This window comes from Herpailurus yagouaroundi, unplaced genomic scaffold, assembly GCF_014898765.1.
Source record: "Herpailurus yagouaroundi ecotype Mexico unplaced genomic scaffold, PumYag 191, whole genome shotgun sequence".
NCBI lineage: Eukaryota > Metazoa > Chordata > Mammalia > Carnivora > Felidae > Herpailurus > Herpailurus yagouaroundi.
Window position 1 is genome coordinate 5,841,172 of NW_024412422.1, and position 25,669 is coordinate 5,866,840.

General features: G+C 38.8%; 1 protein-coding gene across 4 annotated transcripts in view; it reads left to right on the forward strand.

The window, feature by feature from the left end:
* TAOK3 (TAO kinase 3) overlaps positions 1 to 25,669 on the forward strand; it is a 180,670-nt gene that overhangs the window by 118,346 nt on the left and 36,655 nt on the right. For all 4 annotated transcript variants that reach the window (XM_040443748.1, XM_040443750.1, XM_040443749.1 and 1 more), the window contains 4 exons: positions 3,751 to 3,844; positions 5,133 to 5,214; positions 12,767 to 12,934; positions 15,623 to 15,829. In XM_040443748.1, coding sequence (XP_040299682.1) covers positions 3,751 to 3,844; positions 5,133 to 5,214; positions 12,767 to 12,934; positions 15,623 to 15,829 — 551 coding nt within the window. The remainder of the gene's footprint in view (positions 1 to 3,750; positions 3,845 to 5,132; positions 5,215 to 12,766; positions 12,935 to 15,622; positions 15,830 to 25,669) is intronic.

Here is a 25,669-nt window from a genome sequence, read left to right on the forward strand (position 1 = left end):
TTCACAGTGGAGTGTTGGCTACTTATGGCCTCACCATTCCCTCTTCGTTTCCAAGCTACTGCCTTTCTTGTCCCTGTCGAATTGGGTTTTGTTGTTGTTTTTTGTTCCTTCATCCTCTTTCCAAATTCCTGTTCTTTCTTTAGTCCCCCTTCCTGGCTGTTTCTCCTGTGCAATTCAGTGTTCTTCTTAGCAGCTTGAATTTTATATCTTTTGCCATTTAGGGAGAAGGCTCCTATCCTTCTGGCAGTGAATGAAGCCATCACATAGCGTGATGGAAGCCCCAAGACTTAGTCGCTCCTCAGTCATTTTTGTGACTTCTTGCTGCCCAAGATTATTTGCTGACAAAGTTTCTTCCTTGCTTTAATTTGCCTTACCTTCATTTATTTATTCTATGGGTATTTTTGAACCACCAAAAATAGATACCAGGTGCTATGCTTAACAGTGGGAATGCGAAGATGAATATAGTAGGCATTGTCCTTGTCCTCATGAAGCTTAGCAGAAAGGACCCACATTACGTAAAGAATTACACAAATAATTATGGTTGTGGTCCATAGTAGAAAGGAAAAACATAATTTGCAGTAACAGAATCTAATAGTCTGAGAAGTCAGAGAAGGCTTCCCTGAGGAAGTGCTTACAAGCATATAATAATCCCTGAATAAATATTTATGAAATGAATGCAAAATGCAGTTATATTTAAGGTGAAGTCTGAAAGGTTGGCAACAATTAACCAGATAAAGTTGAGGGAATGAAAGTGAGAGGGGAGTCCAAACAGAGGAGGCACTGTGTGTGAAAGGTTCTAAAATTGGTTCTCTCAGTGAAGCAAAAGAAGAGGGTGGAGGCATTACTTCTCAGAATGAAATGCTAGAGGTCGCCAGGGTCATGTTTGTTTAATTTTTTTAATGTTTGTTTATTTTTGAGAGAGACAGAGAACAAATAGGGGAGGGGCAGAGAGAGAGAGAGAGAGAGAGAGAGAGAGAGAGAGAGACAAAGAATCCAAGGCAGGCTCCAGGTTCCAAGCTGTCAGTACAGAGCCTGACATGGGGCTTGAACTCACAAACTGTGAGATCATGACCTGAGCTGAAGTCAGATGCTTCACCGACTGAGCCACTTAGGCACCTCATCTACAGTCATGTTGATAAAGGTAAACTGGGTATGGTTTAAGGATCCGGACTTTGTCCTAAGAATGATGGGAAATCATTGATGGTTACACGATGAGTTCCTAGTTCCACCTGACTTTAAATACTTGAAGTTGGCAGAAGGCCAAGCTTTCCAGCGTGTCCCTGCTGAAAAATAAAAAAAAAAAAAACCTGAATCTAAACCTGAACTCTTGTACATTTGAAACAGATACAAATCCATTTGTCCACACGACAACTTTTTTTTTTTAATGTTTATTTATTTTTGAGAGAGAGAGAGAGAGACAAACCATGAGCGGGGCAGGGGCAGAGAGTGAGGGAGAAGCAGAATCTGAAACAGGCTCCAGACTCTGAGCTGTCAGCACAGAGCCCAACACAGGGCTGGAATCCACAAACTATGAGATCGTGACCTGAGCTGAAGCTGGACGCTTCACCGACTGAGCCACCTAGGCGCCTCCACACTATAACTTTCAAATTTCTACTTATTATCAGTTCATGCCCCTGTAATACTAGTATCTATTTCATGAGTGTATAGTATCCTGTTGAGAGGTTAAGAAAAAATATTTGTAGAATAGTAGACTGCCACATTTTAAAGGTATCAGAGAACATTTAGTCAAGACTGTAAGAGGCCCCTCCAAAGTATCATGAATGAATAGCCATAGTTGTCTTCTGTGGGAATACTGTCAATGGCTTAAAGTTCACTACTCTTTTTTTTTTTTTTAAACGTTTATTTTTGAGAGAGAGAGAGAGCAGTCCAGCAAGTGGGGGAGGAGCAGAAAGAGAGACGACAGAATCTAAAGAGAGATAGCCAGAGATAGCCAAATTGAGACGAATGCATTTGTAGGACAAGTCCAGTCTTAACACACCTGGCCTTTAATGTTTGTTTATTTTTGAAAGAAAGAAAGAGGCACAATGTGAGCAGGGGAGGGGCAGAGAGAGAGAGGGAGACACAGAATCCGAAGCAGGTTCCAGGCTCTGAGCTGTCAGCACAGAACGCAATGCAAGGCTCAAACTTACATAAAGCAAGATCATGACCTGAGCCGAAGCCCTAAGTCCTACGCTTAACCCACTGAGCCACCTAGGCGCCCCCTAAGGTTTACTGCTCTTAACATTGTTCTTTCCAAATTTGGGGGGGAGGGGTTGCTTTCTTTTGTTTTCTCTCCCTGGCTTTTTACAAGTTCATCCTTCTGTGAGTGAAAATGTCTTTCATATTACTTCTGCCCTAAGTTCTTGTTTCTTAGAATTGCAAAGAATAAGACCTGTTTTCCATTTTAAAAGGTTAATAGAAGAATCTTTGCTTAAAAACCAAGTTACTCTGATAAAACCTGAGAATTAGATTATGAATTGCAAGGGGGGACTGTGTAAGGAATCCATTAGGATAAGCACAGTAGAATGAGATTGTGATTTATCTTCTAGGGCATAATAACTAGTAACTAATATAAAATTAAGTACTCATAACTAGAACCTTGTTTCTTTCCTTTGGTCAACAAACTGAGCACCTTATATGTGAATAACATTTTATTACATGTTGCTTGAGGAATAAATAAAAGCTAAAGAGCATTAGGGTTATAAGATCTTCCTCTTAGAGCTAATGATTTTTTTGTTTCTTGAGAGAAAAGATTTGTATGTTTATGTCAGTGCAATAAGAGAGCACAGGCCAAGTAGGCAGTATACTAAAACAGAGCTATAGAAATTCCCAAAAAGAGACCATGATGGGCTGGGTTGGAATAAATCTATTAACAAATACCTAATTGCACTGAGTTTCTCTTTAAAGGGGGTGAATCTTGGGGCACCTGGATGGCACAGTCAGGCGTCCAACTCTTGACCTTGGCTGGGGTCATGATCTCATGATTGGTGGGTTTGGGCCCCACATCCACACCATCAGCGCAGAGCCTGCTTGGGATTCGGCCTCTGCTTCTTTGTGACCCCCCCCGCCCCGCTTGTGTTTTCTTTTTTTTTTTTTCCTCTCTCTCTCTCTCTCTCTCTCTCTCTCTCTCAAAATAAATAAATAAACTTAAAATTTTTTAAATAGATAAATAAAAATAAAAGGGAGTGAACCAAACCCTCCTTATTATTTATCTTCCCCTTCCTCCCGTATCCCGTCACCACCACCACCTGTATCATTTATTTGGCCCGGATGAGCCTTCAAACAGTGTTTATTGAATTGAATTATTTTATCTCACATGCTATGTTAGTAATGCTTAAGATGTTCCATTCTATAATAATGCTTCTCATTCTATTTTTCTGTGCCGTATGGGTTTCATTTCCAATAAATACATATTTTTAAACCAATATACATACACACGAAGATGTTCATACCTGTTGTGGAAACACAAGCCAAGACCAGCCTTTTGAAGATACGTGAAAAAGAAAGAAATTTTTCTTTGTCTTTTTTGAAATGGGCTTGTTAGGAGCTTTGCCAGTGTACATTAAGATGACCAGCAGCTTCTTCTGAAGGACTGTCCTGGGCTGACCTTAGAGATTCAAATAAGTGGATTATGTCGCATGATGACAGTAATGAGCCGTTGATTTAGCAGCAAAGCTTTGCCCACAGATCCTTATTTCTCTATCTGCCTGATTTCTTTCAAGAAGTACTTTATCGTTTCTTTTCTTTCAGCGGAACGGAAGCCCCCCCTTTTCAACATGAATGCCATGAGTGCCTTATACCACATTGCCCAGAATGACTCCCCAACGCTACAGTCTAATGAATGGTAAGACTCTGCTCTCATTTTAAATCTCTAAGGAAATCACCATATGTATTTGGCACGCATTAAATTACATTTTAAACATCTGACCTAGAAACCATGTCATTCCTTCATTGTATGTTAGAGGAAGTGCAGTGGTGCTTTACAGGCGTGAACTGGTGATGCACGCGCACACACACACACACACATTTTTATTTATTTATTTCTCACTGTCACTTGTACTGTGTGTACACTTCTTAAGCTGCGTGTAGGAACTGAAATTCTATAGGGAACATACCCTGTTATCTTCCTAATAAGTCTTGTCTTTTAAATCCTGACAGTCTCGTACTGATCATCTTAGCTCTTATCACTTCTCAGCAGAGATAAAGTACCTTCTCTAATGTCATTATTTTTCCACTTGTCATTTCTTTTATTATATGTCTATTTAAATGTGTTGAACATACACTATCACTATCAGACCATACACTATCAGAAGATGGATCATTCCATATAGAAAATTATGACACTTTGATAACTGTTTGGGCCACAGGAGTTAAAGAAGAAGGACAGTTTTAAAGAGACTGGACAAAATGGGATTCTCAAGAGAAGAATGTTTTTTCATCCAGAAGGCATATTCCGAAGTTCTCTTCCCTTATGCTTCAAATTTTCCTACCTGGTTATAGGTGGTGGGTGTTGGAGAGGTTGCCAACTGGCCATGAAGAATATAGACTTGAGATTTAGGAGAGTTGTTATCTTGGGAAAGAAAAATGTGCATAAAACTATAATATGTGTAAATAATAGTATTTTTCATTTTCTTATATAAATTATGTTTTGACCTTGCTTATATATTAAGATATGTTTATGTGTTGACTAACTTTATTTTTTTTTTTAATTTTTTTTCAACGTTTATTTATTTTTGGGACAGAGAGAGACAGAGCATGAACGGGGGAGGGGCAGAGAGAGAGGGAGACACAGGATTGGAAACAGGCTCCAGGCTCTGAGCCATCAGCCCAGAGCCGATGCGGGGCTCGAACTCCCGGACCACGAGATCGTGACCTGGCCGAAGTCGGACGCTTAACCGACTGCGCCACCCAGGCGCCCCTGTGTTGACTAACTTTAAATTCTCCACATTCATTATCCAAATATGAATTTTTAGATACTATAAACTTGAAAATGGTCCACTTCTAATATTCCATATATTTTATTAAAAAGCTCTTAAAACGTAAAATTTTCCCTTGAGTGAGAATTATTTTAAGTAATCAGTGTATTCCACAGACCCTCATTTTCTTTTCTGTCAATGTATTTGCACATGCAGGACAGATTCCTTTAGGAGATTTGTTGATTACTGCTTGCAGAAAATACCTCAGGAAAGGCCAACGTCAGCGGAACTATTACGGGTAATTTTTCAAATTTGTATTTGAGAAGGGGGATTTGAAGTCATGTTGTAGTGGAATATGGTAAATCATTCCTATGGCGCCTCATCATGACAAACTAGATTAGAACATGCCGCCTTGTCATTTATCCAGAGATAACAGCAAGGCATAGAAACGGCAAGATTATCACAATGGATGTGCTGTACATTCCCCTGGGTAGTCTTTTCCCAATCTTTTCCATCCTCTCTGCTTCCCCCTCCCTCCTTTTGCCTTATGACAAAGAGTATTTCTCTTTGCTCTGGTCATCACTTCGATGTTCCTGTGACTAATATCTGCATGCACTTTAATACGGTGCTCTCAGGACAGTCTGCCAATGGTCCACATGCCAACCCTGGGATTTTCAGTTAGGTTGTTGACAAATCATCAGGCAGTGAAGATACATAATAATATATACAAAGCATACATTTATATCGCCTTACATCATACATGTTGGTGACAAGAGTATCATGTTAACTTTATTCATTTGATTTAAGCATCGTGGTTTTTTAAAAATTTTTTTTTTCAAACGTTTATTTATTTTTGGGACAGAGAGAGACAGAGCATGAACGGGGGAGGGGCAGAGAGAGAGGGAGACACGGAATCGGAAACAGGCTCCAGGCTCTGAGCCATCAGCCCAGAGCCTGACGCGGGGCTCGAACTCACGGACCGCAAGATCGTGACCTGGCTGAAGGCGGACGCTTAACCGACTGCTCCACCCAGGCGCCCCTAAGCATCGTGGTTTTGAGCATCTCTTCATGTAACATTTTATTATAAGCTTTATATGTAGGTTCCCTCAATATCAGTGAAGTATGTGGAGATTTGTACAATATAAAGATCTTTTATTTGGCACAGACTGGGCCAGATTTATTTAACCTCTTTCTGGACATATATTTTTCAACTCTTTTGTTGGCTGGTTGGTTTTAAGGAAAACTCAGAAAGATTATATTGCCTAAATTTGAAAGCTTAAAACTGTCAGCTGCCTTTAGAATTGAAGAGCACCTTGTGTAGGTCACAAAATCTTCGTTTATGTTTTCTTTTTCTTACAACTCTAAACATTATCGTATTATTTTCTGGCTGTAAGTGTTTCTGAAGAGGTAGATCTGAAGGCAGCTAATTTTTCCATGGAAAATTAAGTGTTTTCATCTTGTAAATAGCAGCCCACAGGAACACGGTGGCAGAAACAATAGGACAAAGGACTCCCATTCCCTTTGGTGTAGAGCCATCATGCGTTCTAGACATGTGCTCTACTCTGTGTGTCTCAGCAACAGCTCCACATGTCTTCAGGGAAAAATGACAACCAGAACAAAACACCAGATAACCCAAGATAAAGTAACATCTTTATTACTTTGAAGTAGGTGAAGATTAAAAAAAAAAGGGGGGGGGGGGACATAGAAAGCCCTACCATAAAGGGGAAAAAAAAGGATAATTTGGGGCTGTATTAAAATTAAGGGGGAGAAGAAAAATAAAAAATATTAAAAAAAAAACTAAGGGGGAGAAGCACCTCAAAGAAGAAGATACTACAAGGATTCAAAGACAAATTTTAGGGCACAGACAACAAAAGGATATAAAAAGCAAGTGGGCAGAGGTAAGAAAAGACACAGAAGAGAAAAATTAAGACACAGAATCATAAGCAATAAACAAATGTAATAAACCAATCCACTTAGGGTATTTCCAAGGATAGAAAGTTGTAGGGAAATAAAAATTAAATGCAAGGGAAAAAATTCTAAAGATGATTATAATGAAGATGGCATCTGTGGAAGACAGGAGATCTAATTAAATGCCAATCTATTACTCCTGAAGAAGAAAGCAAAACACATCTAGCAGAAGATACTTAAAGATATACCTGAAGAAAACTTTATTGGAAATAACTGTTTGGGTCTTTATTTGACTTGATTTCATCTTGATTTGATTTGGTGGGCCAAATCAAACAAGCCCACCATTTACTCAACAGTTACTGATTGTCTACTACATGCCCAAGCACTGTTCCAAACACTAACAAGTAAATATATGATAAAGTAAATATATATCAGTTGGTAGTAAATTCTTTGCAGAAAAAATAAAGCTGGAGCAGGAGCTGGTGGTTTGTTTGTTTGTTTGTTTGTTTTAATTAACTCTACCCACAACATGGGACTCAAACACACACCCCCAGGTTAAAGAGTTGCATGCTCTTCTAACTAAGCCAACCAGGTGCCCCAGGACCTAATGTTTGGGTGGGGTTTTTTCCCCCTAAATTTATCTATTTTGAGAAAGAGAAAGAGAGATGCTGGGAGGGGCAGAGAGAGAGGGAGAGAAAGAGAATCCCAAGCAGGCTCCTCACCGTCAGCAGAGTCAGATGCGAGGCTCAAACTCATGAAACATGAGATTATGACCTGAGCTGAAGTCAGACATTTAATTGACTGAGCCACGCAGGTGTCTCAGGAGCTAACTTTTTAGATGAGGAGTTAGGGAAGGCCTTACTAGAGAGGTGACTTTTAAGCAGAGGCCTGAAGAAAGACACCATGGAACTGATTTGCAGTAACCTGATAAAATTCCTTGAACTCCAAGGGTAAAGAAAGACTTATACAAATAGGTTGAAAAAAATATTTGGGGGTGGATCTTTGTCCTAGCTAAGGTGCTCTTCAGTTATAAATGCAGCTTAGATTTTCAAGCCTTAAAAATTGAATCAATTTTTTTTTCTTAATAGCTTTTTAAACAATGGCTCAATAGCAAAATCCAGCCAATCTAGTGATAAAACAAGAAAGAAAGAAAGAGAGGGAGGAAAGGAAAAAGGAAGAAAAAATAAATTAGGAACCAAAGAAACTGGAACAAGGACTGGCAGCAAACACTGAATTTAAATTGGCCCCAGAACTTTTTATATATTTCTTTTGCTTGGTTAAAGGGACTACATTCTTCGGGTCTCCTGGGTGGCTCAGTGTCCGACTTCGGCTCACGTCATGATCTCACGGTTTGTGAGTTCGAGCCCGGCTCAGTTCGTGTCTGGCTGTGCTGACAGCTCAGAGCCTGGAGCCTGCTTCAGATTCTATGTCTACCCCTGTCTCTGCCCCTCCCCTGCTCAGGCTCAGGCTCTGTGTCTCTCTGTCTCTCAATAATAAATAAATGTTAAAAAAAAAAAAAGAAAAAAAAGAAAAGTTTTTTTTTAAAAAAGGGACTACATTCTTCATATTGGTAGGTAATACGAATTTAGGAAGACAGAGTGAGAAAAGTAAATCTTCTTCCTATTCTGAGCCCCTCTCTAGAGGCAGCAACCACTATCACCAATCCTGCGCATATTTTTCTAGAGATATTTTATGCATATGGAAGTAAATATTCTTATTTTATTTTTGCACCAGTGGGAGCTAGCTCTAAACATTGTTCTAACTTGATTGTCTGTTTTACTTTATAGTATGTTTTGGGTACCTCATTCTTATGAGTGGCTCTGTAACATTCTCAGAACAACCATGCTTTTTTTAACCAACTTCTTTATGGGGTTTGCAATGTTTTGCTATTACAAACTGCTGCAGTGAGTTTGTGTACACGTGTCATCGTGTACTGTATACGGATATCTAAATAAAATCATGGAAGTGGAATTGCTAATCAGAGGGAATATAGATTTTAAATTTAAACGGATACTGACAAATCGTCCTCCAAAGAAGTTGTACCAATTTATAGTCCCACTAACAAAGATGAGGACCATCAAATTTTCAACTTGGCTCTCAGATCAGTGAAAAACTCGTAGTTTTAATTTGTATTTCTCATTATGAGCTAAGTTGATGCATCTTTCATACATTGAAAAGCCATTGGTTTCCTTTTCTGTAAACTCTTTGTGATCTTTACCCATTTGTCTGATCATTGGGCTTTATTATTATTAATTTGTAGTAGGTCTTGCAAATATTTTTTCCCTATTCCTCTTTTGGTGTTGTTTATGGTGGGCTTCTTTTGAGAGGTGATATAAAAATTTGTTGTAAGGAAGTCAACTTCCCCCCCCTCAGTTGGCTATCTTATTCCTAAATATTCTTTTTTTTTTTTTTTAATTTTTTTTTCAACGTTTATTTATTTTTGGGACAGAGAGAGACAGAGCATGAACGGGGGAGGGGCAGAGAGAGAGGGAGACACAGAATCGGAAACAGGCTCCAGGCTCTGAGCCATCAGCCCAGAGCCTGACGTGGGGCTCGAACTCACGGACCGCAAGATTGTGACCTGGCTGAAGTCGGACGCTTAACCGACTGCGCCACCCAGGCGCCCCTTCCTAAATATTCTTAATCCATTTTTTCTTCACATTTTCTTCCTGACATTAAAACGTCACCTTCACATTGAATCCATTTCAATATAGAACCAAGGTAAAATCATTTATATGGTTAAAGAGCAGAATGTAAATGCTATAGGCACTGACAGTGTAAAAATACTAATGTAACTAGAACGACCTAGGGGTAGGAAAGAAAGATAAGTGTACTAATTTTCCTCTTTTTCAGAGTAGCTGGTCGATAATAATTCTTAAGTTGAAATGCATAATTAAAAAAAAAGTAATTCTAATCTCTGTCATCTTTTTTTTTATTTCCTTAACTTTAGAGGATTTTTTAAGAACTGGTAACTATTGGTGAAGAAATTATAACTGAAGTTAAGCAATTACTTTACTTCATTGTTTTCTAATTCTACATTTAAGTATACCTTAATTTCACAGATTTTCTTAAAATTAGCATGCATAATCTTCCCATGTAAAATTGTTTCTAGATATCCATTATCCTTTGTGAGAACATGTAAAATAACATTCTTTATTTATTTCTGGATGATGGAATTTGGGATGTTTTTCTTTTACTGTCTTTTATGCATTTTTCTGTATTTAAACGTTTCAAGGAAATATACTTTCAAGAACAATGAAATCATTCTTTTTAAAGGATCTGGGGACCTTTTAGTTGTAAGGGTGTCAAGAGTAATGGACTTTGGAGAACAGGAGGAGATGGGGTTGCAGGCAGAGAGAACATGAGCAAAGGTATACAGGTATGAAACACATGTCATGAGTCAATAACTATCTAGACTGTACTATATGCATTGGATGGGAAAGAGGTCTAGGAGTGACTAGATTTGAGCCTACAATTACAACCATGAACCTGGCTGTAAAAGGCTAGACTTAATCATCAAGGCATGTTTTTTTTGTTTGTTTGTTTTTTGAGAGAGTGAAAGAGTGAGCCTGAGCAGAGGAGGGGCAGGGAGAGAGAGGGAGAGACAGAGTCCCAAGCAGACCTCTGCCGGCAGCTCAGAGCCTGACTGGAGGCTCCAACTCACGAACGGTGAGATCATGACCTGAGCCAAGATCAAGAGTCAGATGCTTAGCCCATTGAGCCACCCAGGTGCCCCTGGAGGCATGTTTGAAGACTTCGAGTATATCAGTTTTAAAAGGCTTGAACAGGTTAAGGGCTTAATTACCTTGTGCAACAAGTGCAGGACATTGAGAAAGAAGATGTTACGAGCAGAGTCCAGAGCTGTAAGCAGCTCACCAATGTCATCATGGATCCAGGCTCTTTCTATCTTCCTACTTTATCATCTTCAGCAGGTGGTTTTTATCTTCTTGGTCACAAAATGGCTCCTGCATCTCTAGGAAAAGTCTTTATCCCAAGAGGAGAAAGAAGGAAGGGCAGAGGGGAAAACACCCTTTCTTCAGGTGCCTTGCATTTTTTTTTTAGAAAACAAAACTGCCCTCAGAGACTTCTGTGCCTAGACAGCGTCTCATTTGCCAGAACTCTGTCATATCGTTATTTTTTAAGTATAAAAAAGGATGGAGTTCAAGCAACCCTTTTGCTTTCTAGTGTTCACAGTAGATGAAGGCAAGGAAAAGAGGTTGGAATGGGAGATAAATGGGACACCAGTGTCTGTTACAATGAGTGACACAATCAAACCCGTGTTTTAGAAAGATGATAGTGGTGATAGCCCACCGGAAAACGAACACCAAATGAGCAAACCTGAGTTGTAGCCCTAGCTCTTGCAGTAGCTAGCTGTGTAAGTCACCTAACCCCTCTATGCCTGAATTTTCACACCTTGAAAATGAAAGAGCTTCTAACAGCTATTCCTGTTCTAAAATTCACTGATCCTAAATACTAGCTTGAAGTTTACTCAAAACCGATTTGCTCTTGTATAATTGCAAGCAGTAGAGGAGCAAAATAATTTACTTTCTCCCTTTCACTCTCATCTCGAAATATGCGGGCTACTCTTGCTTCTGGGAATGGTGTTTCATTTTCAGAAAGGACTCTTGGCAGAGGAAGAGATGTTTTATAAAAGCAAGAGCAAAAGCCACAGTTCCCCTGACAGCAAAGTCGGGGTGAAGAACCACAGGACATGTACGTGTTTTTCTCACAATGGCCCTACTTCTCTTTTATACCTGTTTAACTTAGGAAGAAATGAAATCCGTTCCATCATCTAGGGCCTAGCACATTGTATCCCATTTACCCAATATCTTCAAATTACAATTTCACATAAGTGAATTTTCCGTGTAACTGAAACTTTTCCTTGAAAAAAACAAAACTTCCTCCCCCCACTTTTGATCATTTTCTGTGTAATCTCGTCAGAATCCATGATGTACTTTTCTGCCTTCTTAAAGAAAGCATAATGAACGTAATTTCACTTCTTGACGGCTCAGAAGCAGTAGTGTTTCGTCAACTCGTGGCATATAAAAGGACTGCCTGAGGAGCATTTTCCCCTTTGCAAAATAGCCCACAAACCTTTGTTCATTTTTATGTGGTTGGTTGGTAGGTGTGTGAGTCGTGGAATTTCTCTCTTTTTATTGTCAGGCTGCCCAAGAACTTTCAAAGACCGTTCTTTTTTACAACAAACAACCCTAGTTCTAACAGCTCTCCCTCCTCTATTCTCCCACTTTTATTCCCTCTTTCCAAACTGCTACAGACTGAGAAACCAGGAAACCAGAATATGTGTAAAGATCACTGATAATACTGAAAGTGAGGGCTGTTTATACCAGGAAAAATTTATGGACTTTGGGGTAGTTCTTTTCACTCTTCAGAGGCCCTTTTCCCTTATTTCTGGTTGTGCAGTTCTGTAAAGGGAAAATGAAGCTGCCAGAATTATGATCTCTAAATAAAGCTGCCATATTTTCACGCGTATACTCTACACGACCACCAAAATAGAAAACAAAATACACACAGTCGTTTAAAAGGGGTATTGTGGAGTGGGTAGGAGAATTGAGGCAGATTATAACAATAATATTCTTGAACTCTACATCACTTCTACTTATTATATAGCTTCAGACTTGAAAGTTACAAGCGTCTAAAGTACTAGTCATTATCGGTTACATGTTAAAGTAAATCTCAAGAATTCTCAAGTAGACTCCAGGACAAAGTCCACAAAATGGGGCTTGAGGAAGAAGAGAAAAGCGTAGTTATCTCTTTATAAGATTTATACAAATTGAGAGGTTGTGCGAAATGAAAGTCATATCTTGTTATTTCTGCAAAATCAACAGACCTGGTTATGTCTGTTTAGCTTTATAATGTAAATCTTGTGCCCCCAAATCTGTTTTCTCACTATCAGTTTCTGTTTTTTCTCCTCCCTCAATCAGCATGATTTTGTTCGACGAGACCGGCCACTACGTGTCCTGATTGACCTCATACAGAGGACAAAAGATGCTGTTCGTGAATTAGATAACCTACAGTACCGAAAAATGAAAAAAATCCTTTTCCAGGAGACACGAAATGGACCCTTGAATGAGTCACAGGAGGATGAAGAAGTAGGTGCAGTTTATTATAGCAGGTGCTCTAAGAGTGGGAAAGTTCTGGACTGGGCACTTTGTAAACCACTTTAGGTGATACAAATGTAATCGGTGCCCCGTGCCTCAAGAAACATGCAGAATTGCAAAAGAGACATTCGTAAAATAAGTCTTAGATAAGACAAAATATGAAAACCGTTACCGAGATATGTCACCATGCAAGGGTCATAGTGGGGAGAAAATAAGCCTGCTGGGGAGAATTAGTGAAGGTTGTATGAGGGACACGACATGGGTGGTTTTTGAGAGACAGGCATAGGGCATTTTAGACTCAGGAAAGTGCTGTACTTTAGGGAGATTATCCTGGCAACAGAGTGTAAGATGGGCTTGAATGTGTTACATTCTGTAGACTAGTCCATGCAAGAGGCAATAAGGGCAATGTTGGTGGTGGGGGAGGGGGAAGGAAGACTTTTGAGAAACACTGTAAAGGTAGATTAGAAAATACAGTGCTTCTCACTGAAAGTGACTGTGACAGATGAGGAGGAGTTTGAGGTGACTCTAAACATTTTAGCCTGGGTGAGCAGACTATGGCAATACCAAGAACAGAGAAAAAGAACCAAGGAGAAAGAATGGATTTAGGGTGATTTCAGTTTGGTGATGTTGAGTTTAAGGTCCCAGCATCATATGCTGCTGACCTAGCATACAGATGAAGTTTTCAAAGGAGAGGTGACTTTCTGGTTTCTCATCAGATAACTTAAGAAGGATTTGTTGAGGCAAGGGTAAGGACAGTTGGGATGCCTGAATAGTGATGTCCGGCAGTTGGTTGGGAAGTTCAAACCCAGAACATAAGAAAGAGGTCTAGGTAAAGGGTGCTTAGCTGGGGGTCAAGAGCATTATAATAATAATGAATGACAAGAGAGCCGTGCCATATAAGAGACCCTAAGGAACGGACATCACAGGTGTTCTGAGAGTCCACAACTTCAAGCAGCCAGTGTATTGGATGCCACAGAGAGGTCATGTTAGACAAGGACCAAAAACAAACAAACAAACAAACAAGCAAAAAACACGTTAACTGGGTTTTACAAGTAAGGCATTCTTGATGACCTTCATAAGAGCAGTTTTACAGAAATAGTTAGGATGAATAATAGATAACTGTGGGTTTGTAGAATAAATGGGAAGGGGGAAAGTAGAAACAGGGAAAGCTGGTTATGTTAAGATTCATAAATTTGGCTGAGAGAGAAAAGTGACAAAGGGCAGTATGTAGAGAGGTATGCGAGCATGGGGCAGGCGTCTTCATGTTTACAGGCAGAGTGGAAGAAGTCAGGACAGAGGCATGGTAATTAGAAGAAACAGACATAGTTAAAGAAGCAGGATCTCAGGAAGTGCATGAGATAGGAGCAGGAATATTAGAGCCTTGAACAAAAAGAAAGGACTCCTCGGGCACCTGGTTGGCTCAGTCGGTTAAGCATCTAACTCTTGAGTTCAGCTCAGGTCATGGTCTCGTGTTTGTGAGACTGAGCCCCATGTCAGACTTGGCACTGACAGTGTGGAGCCTGCTTGGGATTCTCTCTCTCTGCCCCTCCCTCATGCACGCATGCACGCTCACTCTTGCTGTCTCTCAAATGGATAGGTAAACTAAAAAAAAAAAAAAAAAAAAAAAAAAAATCTTCTTCCTTTAAAACTAGATAGAAAAGAGGAAAGAAATGAACAATGAATTTTATTTTACCTTTTTGATGTGAGAGAAAAAATAACATTTATAAAAATGAAATTCAGAAAACTGAATTGGACTATAAAATCTCTTGATTGCACATATACCAATGTTCCCCTTTAATTGGGAAAATAAATCTATTAAACATGTAATGTGTTATCTACCATATTAAATTACCCAAATTACCTATGCCAGTGATTCCTTATATTGCCATGGCTAAGTAACAGTTCATTAAAGTTAGGTACACACAGTATGACTCTTTGAAAATAGGATTTTTTTTGGAACTAAGGTGCTCTAATTATATTATTTAATCTTATATCAAAAGATATCCCACTGTGATGAGTAAATTATATGTGCTGATTATTTTACCACTTCTCAAATAGTAGTCTTTGGAATAGCAGTGATGAATACCAGTATTATTTAACAGATATATTTAATAAGATTACAGAGGTAAGCACGATAGAATTGCTTGAGGGAGGCAGAATTTAATTACCTATCCAGGACAGTAGAAATAGTATCCCTGCTTAGGCATGAAGTTATTCAATAGTGATTTGCCAAGGAGTATATTGCTTGTCGATTCTCTGGAAACTCTTTCCACTCTTAGTTTCCAAAGACCACCACCCTATTTGTAAATATGTACGGTCTTTATCTAGCACCTTGATTGTCCCTGAAAGTCTCTTACAAACCTGGCCTGATTTCTGCTTGCTGAATAGCCATACAATAACATGATCATTGCATCTGACAGGGGAAAGCCCTGGGATAGCAGCATTTGGGGCCTTATGACCCATGTCCATAATGGCCCCTGAGGAAGGCATAGAAGTGAATTTGAGATGTCTGAAAATGGGGGGGGAGTAGTGGAATCACTGCATAAAAAGTTTATCTTGGCAGATTTGGCAGAAAAGCAACTTGGCACTGCAGAATTGTGTGTGCTTAATAGCTTAGTCAATGAATTGGGACTTTATCTCTAGTCATTTTTTTTTAACCCCCATGCCCCATTTTTATAGGACAGCGAACATGGAACCAGCCTGATCAGGGAAATGGACAGCCTGGGCAGCAATCATTCCATCCCAAGTGTGTCTGTGAGTACAGGCAGCCAGAGCAGCAGTGTGAACAGCATGCAGGAGGTCATGGAGGAGAACAGCTCTGAGCCTGTCTTGATGCACGATGATGAAAGCCCAGTCAATTCCAGTTCCTCTGTTGTGCCCAAGAAGGTAGGTTTCGGTTCCATGGTACCCTCCGCAGCTCTAGGCTTTACCAATCGTAGTGAAGCCAGCTCAGGCCGCTTAGCATCCAGACATGTCAGCGTTCTCTTTCTACAACTGAAATATGGGACTAGATCAAGCCCTTGATAGTTCTCTTACAGTAAAAAGGTAACAAAGGATTCTGCAAGCTATAGCTGGGCCTATTTTCTTCATCTTCCTCTTGCTGCTCTGATGTCTACCATCATCAATAAATAAAAATAAATAAATCCATAGCCTCCAAGTCAAAGAAATTGATAAAATCCTCTCTAAACCAATAACTTTAATGCTGTACATCTTTTTAAAAATTTTTTTAATGTTTATTTATTGTTGAAGGAGAGAGAGAGCATGAGCGACGGAGGAGCAGAGAGAGGGAGACACAGAATCCGAAGCAGGCTCCAGGCTCCGAGCTGTCAGCACAGAGCCTAATGCAGGGCTCGAACTCACAAGCCGTGAGATCACGGCCTGACCCAAAGTTGGACGCTCAACGGACTGGGCCACCCAGGGGCCCCTAAAACTGCAAATCTTGACAGCTTCCTGAGTATAATCCGTTGGTTGTACCCTTTCACAAGTATGCTCACGGAAGTTTGTTTCTTGGGGCGCCTGGATGACTCAGCCTGTTGAGCGTCCAACTCTTCATTTTGGCTTGGGTCATGATCCCAGGGTCATGGGATAGAGCTCCATGCTCAACATGGAGCCTACTTGAGATTCTCTCTCTCTCCCACTGACTCTCTCCCCTGCTTGCCCTCTCCCTCTCTCTCTCTCTCTCTAAAAATTAAAAAAAAAATTTTTTTTAATAAGTATGTTTCTTAATGTATATTCCCAAGGTACCATTTGTTTTAGATACAGTTTCTATTCTTTTCTGTTATTCTCAGATTTATTTCTAATTCTAAAACTAGTTCTGTCAGCTGAAATATTCTGACTTTTCAGTGAATAATTCTGTTTTTGTATTTTTACTTTTCCAATTAAAGATTCTCATTTCATACAGGATTATCATGTTTCATAAGTTGAAGCACTTCATAAAAAAAAAAAACATAAAGTTCCTTTCGGAGCATTTTCTATGAGTATTTCACAGAATTACCAATAATTCTTTGGACCGAGTCCCAAAAATGTTTTGTGTGACTTTAGGTAAATAGTCCATAGTGTAGAATTATAAAAAAGAATCCTTTTTTATTTTTCCTTGTAAGGTGTGTATGTACTTATTTTAATAAATCTCAATAATTACACCGTAATTCCAGTGTACTTAGACTTCAATTGGTGCATTTTCCTGGGAAGGAAAAGGAAATTGAACAGGTAAGGATGAAGGGCAGGAGAAAATACATTGGTCCCTGGTCGTAAGTAGTGAAAGGATACACATCTATTTTCTAAACTGATTAACTTGGGGCGCCTGGGTGGCTCAGTCAAAGAAGCGTCCAGCTTCGGCTCAGGTCATGATCCTGCAGTTTGTGAGTTCGAGCCCCGCATCGGGCTCTGTGCTGGAAGTTCGGAGCCTAGAGCCTGCTTCGGATTCTGTGTCTCCCTCTCTCTCTCCCCTCCCCTGCTCACACTCTGTCTCTCTCTCTCAAAAATAAATAAACATTAAAAAAACTTTTTTAATAAACTGATTAACTTATTCATTTATCTGACAAAAATTGGTGAGGACCTCTACTATGTGCTAGGAACTATGGTAGGTCCTGTGGATGTATAGGAAATAAAACAGACATGGTGCTTTCATGAAACTTATTGTCTCTGGGGGAGATTAGGAAAATAACTGTGCAAATAACTATATCATGTAATTATGAAACTTCTGCTCTGGGTAAAAGGATTTAGTCTATCAGGGAGTAGTGGAAAGACTACCTTATGAAGTGACATTTAAGCTAAAATTTCAAAGATAAGTAGAAGCTAGCTAACTTGGGGTGAGACAAGGAGGTGAGTCAGAAAGTAACAAGCGCAAAGGCCCTGAGACAAAAAGAACTTTGTATATTCAAGGAAGAGGGAAAAGATCAGAGAGGTTAGAGCTTGGTGAGCTATGTAAAGAGTGAATGGAGTCCAGAGAGACAGCAAGGACCCAGATTATCAGAAAGCCATGGAAGCATTTTGAAGAAAGGAGTGATACCAGACCAAAGTAGAAATCCACTAAGAGTTCAGCATTGGCAGCCAGCTCTCTTTGAACATGGGCAAGTGATCCTATATTTGAAGGGTAGAAAAGAAGGTTTTGCTGGAATCTCTTTTTGGAAGGAGCTATCATGAATGCTGACAGATTTGGCTCTCTCCCTTCTGTTCCCTCTGGGGCTCCATGGGTACAGGGATGAAAGGAAAAGGATTTCCACTGGATCCAGGACCCCTCAAATGAGAACAGAATTAGAAGATACTACTAGCATAGTCAACAAGAAGGAAAACCCTAGTCTTGAACTTATTGGGGATTTTAATTCTAATTTTTGTATGATGGTACAGAGCTGTCTTATGATAATACAGGTTTTTCAATATTTTTTTCTCTTGCATGGTATAACCACTTAAGGATAGATGTTAATTTATATTCTGAAATAGAAGGTAGTTGTATTTGATCCATACGAAATGTTTGTCAGGAATAATTTAAGTTATATAATGCATTTCTATTTTATTATGAAATAAATATATAGAGAAAGTGTGATGGAAGAAATTTAAAAAACATTTGCAAATAAAACTGAATGAATTAACTTGAAAATATAAGCAGGCTAATCAAAAGACAACATGAACAGAGTAAAAAAGCAACCCACAGAATATAACAAAATATTTGCAGATTATATTTGCAAATCTAATGTTTGCATATCTAATATTTGCATATCTAATAAGGGATTGATATCTATAATAGAGAAAGAGCTCCTAAAACTCACCAACCAGGGGCACCTGGGTGGTGCTCGACTCTTGATGTCGGCTCAGGTCATGATCTCACAGGTTTGTGAGTTTGAGCCCCGCATGGGGCTCTGCACTGATAGTGCTGAGCCTGCTTTAGATTCATATTCATTCTCTCTCTCTCTCTCTCTCTCTCTCTCTCTCTCTCCCCCTCTCTCCCCCCTCCCTCTCTCTCTCAAAATAAATAAACTTAAAATGAAAAAACAAAAACAAAAAAATTCAACAGCCAAAAAACGAACAGCCCAAATCAAAAATGAGCAAGGACTTGAATAGACATTTTTCCAAAGAAAATAAAAACCATAGCACATGAAAAGATGCTCAACATCATTAATCATTAGGGAAATGCGAATCAAAACTACAATAAGATACCACCTCATACCCATTAGGATGGCTACTATCAACAAAACAAAAAATGACAGGAATGGACAAGAATGTGGAAAAATTGGAATCCTGTGCACTGTTGATGGGAATGTAAAATGGTCTAGCTGCTGTGGAAAACAGTATGGTGGTTGCTCAAAAAATTAAAAACATAATTACCACATGATCCAGCAATTCTGCTTCTGGATATATATCCTCCCAAAATATGAAAGTAGTATCTAAAAGAAATGTCTGTATCCATGTTCATAGCAACATTATTTATAATAGCTAAAACATGGAAGCAACCCAGCATTCATTGATGAATGAAGAGATAAGCAAAATATGATATATGCATACAGTGGACTATTATCCCACCTGAATGAGGAAAGAAATTGTGTCACATGCTATAACATGGATGAACCATGAGGACATTATACTGAGTGCAGTTTGCCAGTAATGAAAAGACAAACACTGTATGATTCTACTTATATGAGGTATTTAGAGTAGCTAAAATCATAAAGACAGAAAGTAGAATGGTGGGTGCCAGAGGCTGGGCTGAAGGGAGAAAAGGAGAGTTGTTTAATGGGGACAAGTTTCAGCTTTACAAGATGAAAGAGTTATGGGGATGGATGGTGGTGATGGTTGTACAACATTAGAAGTGTATTGAAGAGCCCCGAACTGTATACTTAAAAATAATTAAGATGGTGAACTTATGTGTATTTTACCACAATAAAAAAGGGGGAAAATATAAGCAGACAATAAAAGTAGAATATGTTATATATGAAAACTTAGTGTTAAATATGATATTTCTTCATGAGACCCATTTAAATCCTATACCCGGGCTTAAAAATACATCATTTTAGGGGCATCTGGGTGGCTCAGTTGGTTAAGAGTCCGACTTTGGCTCAGGTCATGATCTCGCGGCTGGTGGGTTCAAGCCCCATGCTGGGCTCTGTGCTGACAGCTCGGAGCCTGGGACCTGCTTGGGATGCTGTGTCTCCCTCTCTCTCTGCTCCTTCCCATTCATTCTCTGTCTCTCTCTCTCTCAAAAGTAGATAAACATTAAAAAATTTTAATATGTATATCATTTTAAACACAATAGAAATAAAAAAGTGTTCAGAAACTTTATATTTGTTGGTATGCTTGAATTCCTAAAAGTTTTCCACTTGGGAACATAAATGAAATAGGATTTTAAGTTCTCAATAGAAAATTTTATGTAATGGATTACAGGAATAAGGAAACTAGTTTATAATTCTGTCTGCAACTGTTAGTGTTATTTTATGTCGCAAACCTCTCTGGGCCTCAGTTTCTCCATCTGTAAAATCAGGAGTTGTTCTGTGTGGTTTCAGAGATCCCTTCCAGGTCTTAAATTCTATGTTTCTTTTCCTGTAATCTTTAAAGAAGCAGATCTCGAATGTGACTTTTAAGCTATTTTGTAAAGAGGTGCCTCAGGAACAAGCCTCATCCATACCTCCCCCAGGACAAGGCCTGCTTTTATATCTTACATTTTATGTTTGGATTTCACTTGAAAAGGAGGATTTTTCTTTTTCTTTTTCTTTTTCTTTTTTCTTTTTTTTTTTTTTTTTTTTGATGAAAAGGAGGATTTTTCTAAAAGCCACTGTTCTGATCAGTCCCTCCTTCTTCATGCAGATGGCATAGTGGTGACACGTAGGTACAGGTAACATTTAGGTCACAGGTTGGATTCTCTGGGAAGCAGAGCTGAGACCATTTCATGCAGCAATTCATTTGCTTATTAGGAGTTTCCTTGGGGATCAACACCTGTGGAAGAGAGAGAAGGGCGCAGCATTGGGCAGAAGGCAAAGTTGAAGTGAGATGGCTCCCAAGGAGCTCTGGGGCTAAAATGACCCTTCAGAGTTGTCCAAACTAAGCCAGAATGGCTGTGCCTTGTTACCCTCACGCAGATCAGTCACTGAACGTGAGCGCCCTGGGAAGGGTATGAACTTGCACAGGGCCGCTCTCTGCAGCCAAGGCAGCCCCTAAATGGACTGACAGCCCAGGAGGATTCTGGCAGCAAGTCTTTTCTTAGAGGGGAATCTAGGTGGTGCATTTCGGAGTCCACCATAATTTGTGACCACAAAGAATGTTTTTGAAAGGAAGCGGTCAAACTTGTCTTACAAAACATTTACCAGTTTTGTTTGGGTTTGTGACCAGAATCTTAGAAAAACCTATATATCACTGAATTACCATATTACAGTGTTTCACCCATTACCTCATTATCCTATTTTCTTTTCTTTTTAATATTTGTCACTATCTAATATTATGTATTAAATTTTTTATCTATTATTTCATTAGTAGAATATAAATTTCATTAGGGCAAAGACTGTGCCTGCCTTGCTCCACAATGTATCTCAACACCTAGAACAGTGCCTGGCACAGCACAGGCACTCAATAAATAACTACAGAATGCAAGAATGAACAAATAAAAAAAAAACAGGGGCACCTGGGTGGTTCAGTCAGTTAAACATCTGACTTCAGCTCAGGTGATGAGCCTGCTTCGGATTCTCTGTCTCCCTCGCTCTCTTCCTCTCCCCGGCTTGTGCTCTGTCTCTGTCTGTGTCTCAAAAATGAATAAATGCAAAAAAAAAAAAAAATTAAAAACACACACATACACACACACAGGGAATGAATTAATTGCCAGAGACTAAACATCATGCTATTTTGGTTCATTGAACATATGGATTAAAAGGGTTAAATAATCTTAAGTATTATCTTTATGGTTTAAAAGACTTGAGTGAAGAGCATTTCTCCAATAATAATACTCCAGTAATTAGAACAAACTTAATAAATATCAAAATACACATTTGTGTCCCCCCCCCCACCTTGATTGTTACAATCAAGCAGGCATTATCCTAAATTAGTCAAACTGTAGATATGGAACAGATTACCGTTTTATATAGGAAGTAAATTTACTTTTAAAGGCCATGTGCAACCAATAAGAGTATGACTTGCAATTAACTGCTCTGCCTCCAGAATAAAGATGCCCTGATTTTAGCAAGATGGTTCTATCACACATCAAGCCCCAAAAAATGTAAAGTGGGACACCAAAAAATTTCCTTTGACATTAGAATTCCAGGTTACTTCTTTCTCTCCAGTCCTCACCTTGAATCTGGTCTTTCCCAGGCCCTGAAGGGACCCTAATCTAATCTTCCCTTTGAGCACAAATGATTTGATAAGTCTAAAAGTATATTCTGACAAAATAAACTTTAAGCATTTCTTTCGTTTTCCCTTGCTAATGTTGCCACCCTGCTCTTTCCAATAACAAGAATAATCACTGGGGCGCCTGGGTGGCTCCATCGGTTGAGCGTCCGACTTTGGCTCGTGTCATGGTCTCAGGGTTCGCAAGTTCGAGCCCCGCGTCGGGCTCTGGGCCGACAGCTCGGAGCCTGGAGCCTGCTTCGGATTCTGTGTCTCCCTCTCTCTCTGCTCCTCCCCCACTCGTGCTCTGTCTCTATCAAAAATAAATAAAAATTTTAAAAAATTAAAAAGAAAAACAGAATAATCACCGTATCCTAGACTGTTAGCTCCTCAAGGGCGTCTCTCTTCTCCTACCACCCAGCACAGTGTCTGTTACACAGTAAGCATTCAATAAACGGTTTGTGAACTTTTACAGGACACAACTCTACGTACACCTCAGTTTTCAATTATTCCCAAATGGCTCCAGGACAAATTCTCAATCCAGATTAGGTGTTTCGCTGTCACCTAGCCTGCTTCTTGGCCTCTACCCCACTCCTTAAAATCATTGTGTATGTAGCAGTAGCAAACAGATTTTAATAGCATTCTAACCAACAAAATCTATTCAGTTTTCCAATTAAAAGGTACATTTTTATTTTGTTAAAGTCTAAAGTCACTTACCTTTGCCTGCTGCCGCCTTCCATTAATATAGATCATAAGATTTTAATATATTAAAGTATTCATTTTCAATTTATTATATTAGACATGCCTAATGAACTCTAATCATCATGGCCCCCTTTTAGGTATTATTTTAAAAGATCATTCTATCTTAATTCCTAAAGTTTTATTTGCCCTTTTTCCTATTAGTTGATGGTAGTTCTTTTTTTTCTTTTTTCCTCTTTTTTAAAAAAAGAACAGCTTTCACCATTTTTGTGGGAGGGGAAAAAAAAAGAAATGTCCTTGAGGGGATAGGATGTTCTAGTTTAATTTTCACTTGCTTCAGTGGCCTTTCCTATTATTTTTGCTGAGGAGAGGGGCGGGTTCTTTGACTCTTCAACTCACATTTGGCAAAGTAAAAGTAAATTAACATATGAAGGTAATGTTTCTTAAGCAGGGCAGTCATACAGACCAATCTCTATGGTAACATCTTTATCCTCAGCATGCTAGTCATTTTTGCTCCTTAGTAGCCACCCTCCCAGGTTGAAGAGAGCCTCGTCCATCTTCTTCCCTTCCTCCAGCCCCGGCTGTTGAGAGATACAACTGCTCATGTAGTAATTGAATAATTTTGAAATGAACAGAAACAAAAGGCATAGTAGGTTTGCTGATCCCTTCTGCACAGCGTAAAAAGTGTGGGAGTCTATAAAAAAGCTTCTCATCATCCGATAAAAGCCATTTTTAGATCCTCTTCCTGCCCCCATGTCAAGGTATGCTTGTGTGTCACTATTTTATGACTTCCTTAGAGTACAGAGTGGCAGGTTTTTACGAAATACAGATTCGAATTCTGTTAAATAATATAAGAGAAAATGTCATTTTCTCAGAATCTTCTCAGACCTGATTTCTTCTCAGACCTATATTCTTGAGCTCATTTATTCAGCAGACATTTCCTGAATGCCTACTAAGTGTCAAGCACTAAGGAACTGCTAGGGAGACAGAGTTTTCAAACCACATTTGCTGTCTTCAGAAAGCTCACAGCCTCACACACAGACACACAAGTAAGTATGTGATAGTATGATAAAGATATACCCAAAATACAACAGAGTCCAGAACAGTGGTTTCCAAGAGTTGATTTCAAGTTAACCTGGAAACTCTAAACAAGTGACTACACCATGGATCTTAATTTCAGAAGCATAAATAGATAACTTAGAGAAAAACTTTTAAATAAAAGTAGAGCCCTCTGTCCAGGGTATAATAGCAAAGTTTGTGCTTCATGCTTCATATACTTGACTATATTGTATAAAAGTTCAATTCTTTTTACTAATGATTTCGAACAAATGTTATGACAGCTTTTTTTTTTAATCTGAAAAAGTTTTTTTTTTTTGTTTTTTTTTGGTTTTTTTTTACAGTGAAGGAACGTTATAAATTTACCTGGTTAACACAGATTTATTTAAAACTGGTCCTCACCCATATTGGTATTTCAAAGAGCAATTTTGTTTATTCCCAGATGATACTGTGTTCAAGATAAATTATAAACAAGGCCTATGATTTATTTGTCTTGGTAAAATAGAATATGATATTTGTTCTTTTTTTTTTTTTAAGATTTTATTTTTAAGTAATCTCTTCCCTCAACATGGGGCTCAAATTTACAACCCCATGATCAAGAATCACATGCTCTACCGACTGAGCCAGCCAGGTGCTCCGATATTTGTTCTTAATCTTCTAAAAATCATTATTCAACATCAAAGATGTTGCCCCTCACGTTATTTATAAATAATATACATCAGTGCCTAACTGCATTAATTACAAAATTGTCCCTTTCCATTATTAATCTTAAAATGTGTTCAATTCAGAAAGTTTGGGAGTCAGGTACGGTGGTCATTTTCGAAGGGACTGCGATTTGAAGGGACAGTATAACCGACAGACAATACACCCAGTAAAGTTGATAGTTTAATTTATTTGTACTTGCTTCTCAAGTCACATTTCCCTCATTTCAAAATTGCCTCATTGTTTAAGTTGTCTTCAGAATTTTAAACTTGTTTTATGCAATGTAACTGAATATTTTAAAATTCATTTATTCATTCATTGGGACTCAGTCCGTGGAGCATGTAACTCTTGGTCTCAGGGTTGTGAGTTCGAGACCCATGTTGGGTATAGAGATAATGTAAAAATAAAATCTTAAAAAAAATGATTTAAATTCATTTTCTTATGCATTTGAAATGGATATCCACTAGTAGGCTAAAATTTTACCTCATTTTGTGGTCTCTTGCATAACATTTGAAGACTTTTAGTGTGGTGATATGTTATGGAGCTGCTGTGAAAAACTAAGAATACTTTTAAAAATGAAAAAAAAATTAAGCTGAAATAACGAATTATACTGTTGACATTATTTACTATATTTGAAGTAGATTAAAATTTTAGACCTATTCTCAGACTAGCTTTTAAAATAGTATTAATGTTTAAAATATACCTTAGTGGGTTATTGAATTAACTACATTTTAACTAAAATCACTATGATTTCAAGTCTTAACTTTCCTGGTGTATCCAGTTTAAAAACTTAGAAAATATAATGTGAGGGGCGCCTGGGTGGCTCAGTCGGTTAGGCAGGCGTTCCACCTCGGCTCAAGTCATGATCTCACAGTTTGTGAGTCCAAGCCCCGCGTTGGGCTTTGTGCAAACAGCTCAGAGCCTGGAGCCTGCTTTGGATTGTGTCTCCCTCTCTCTCTGCCCTTCTCCTCC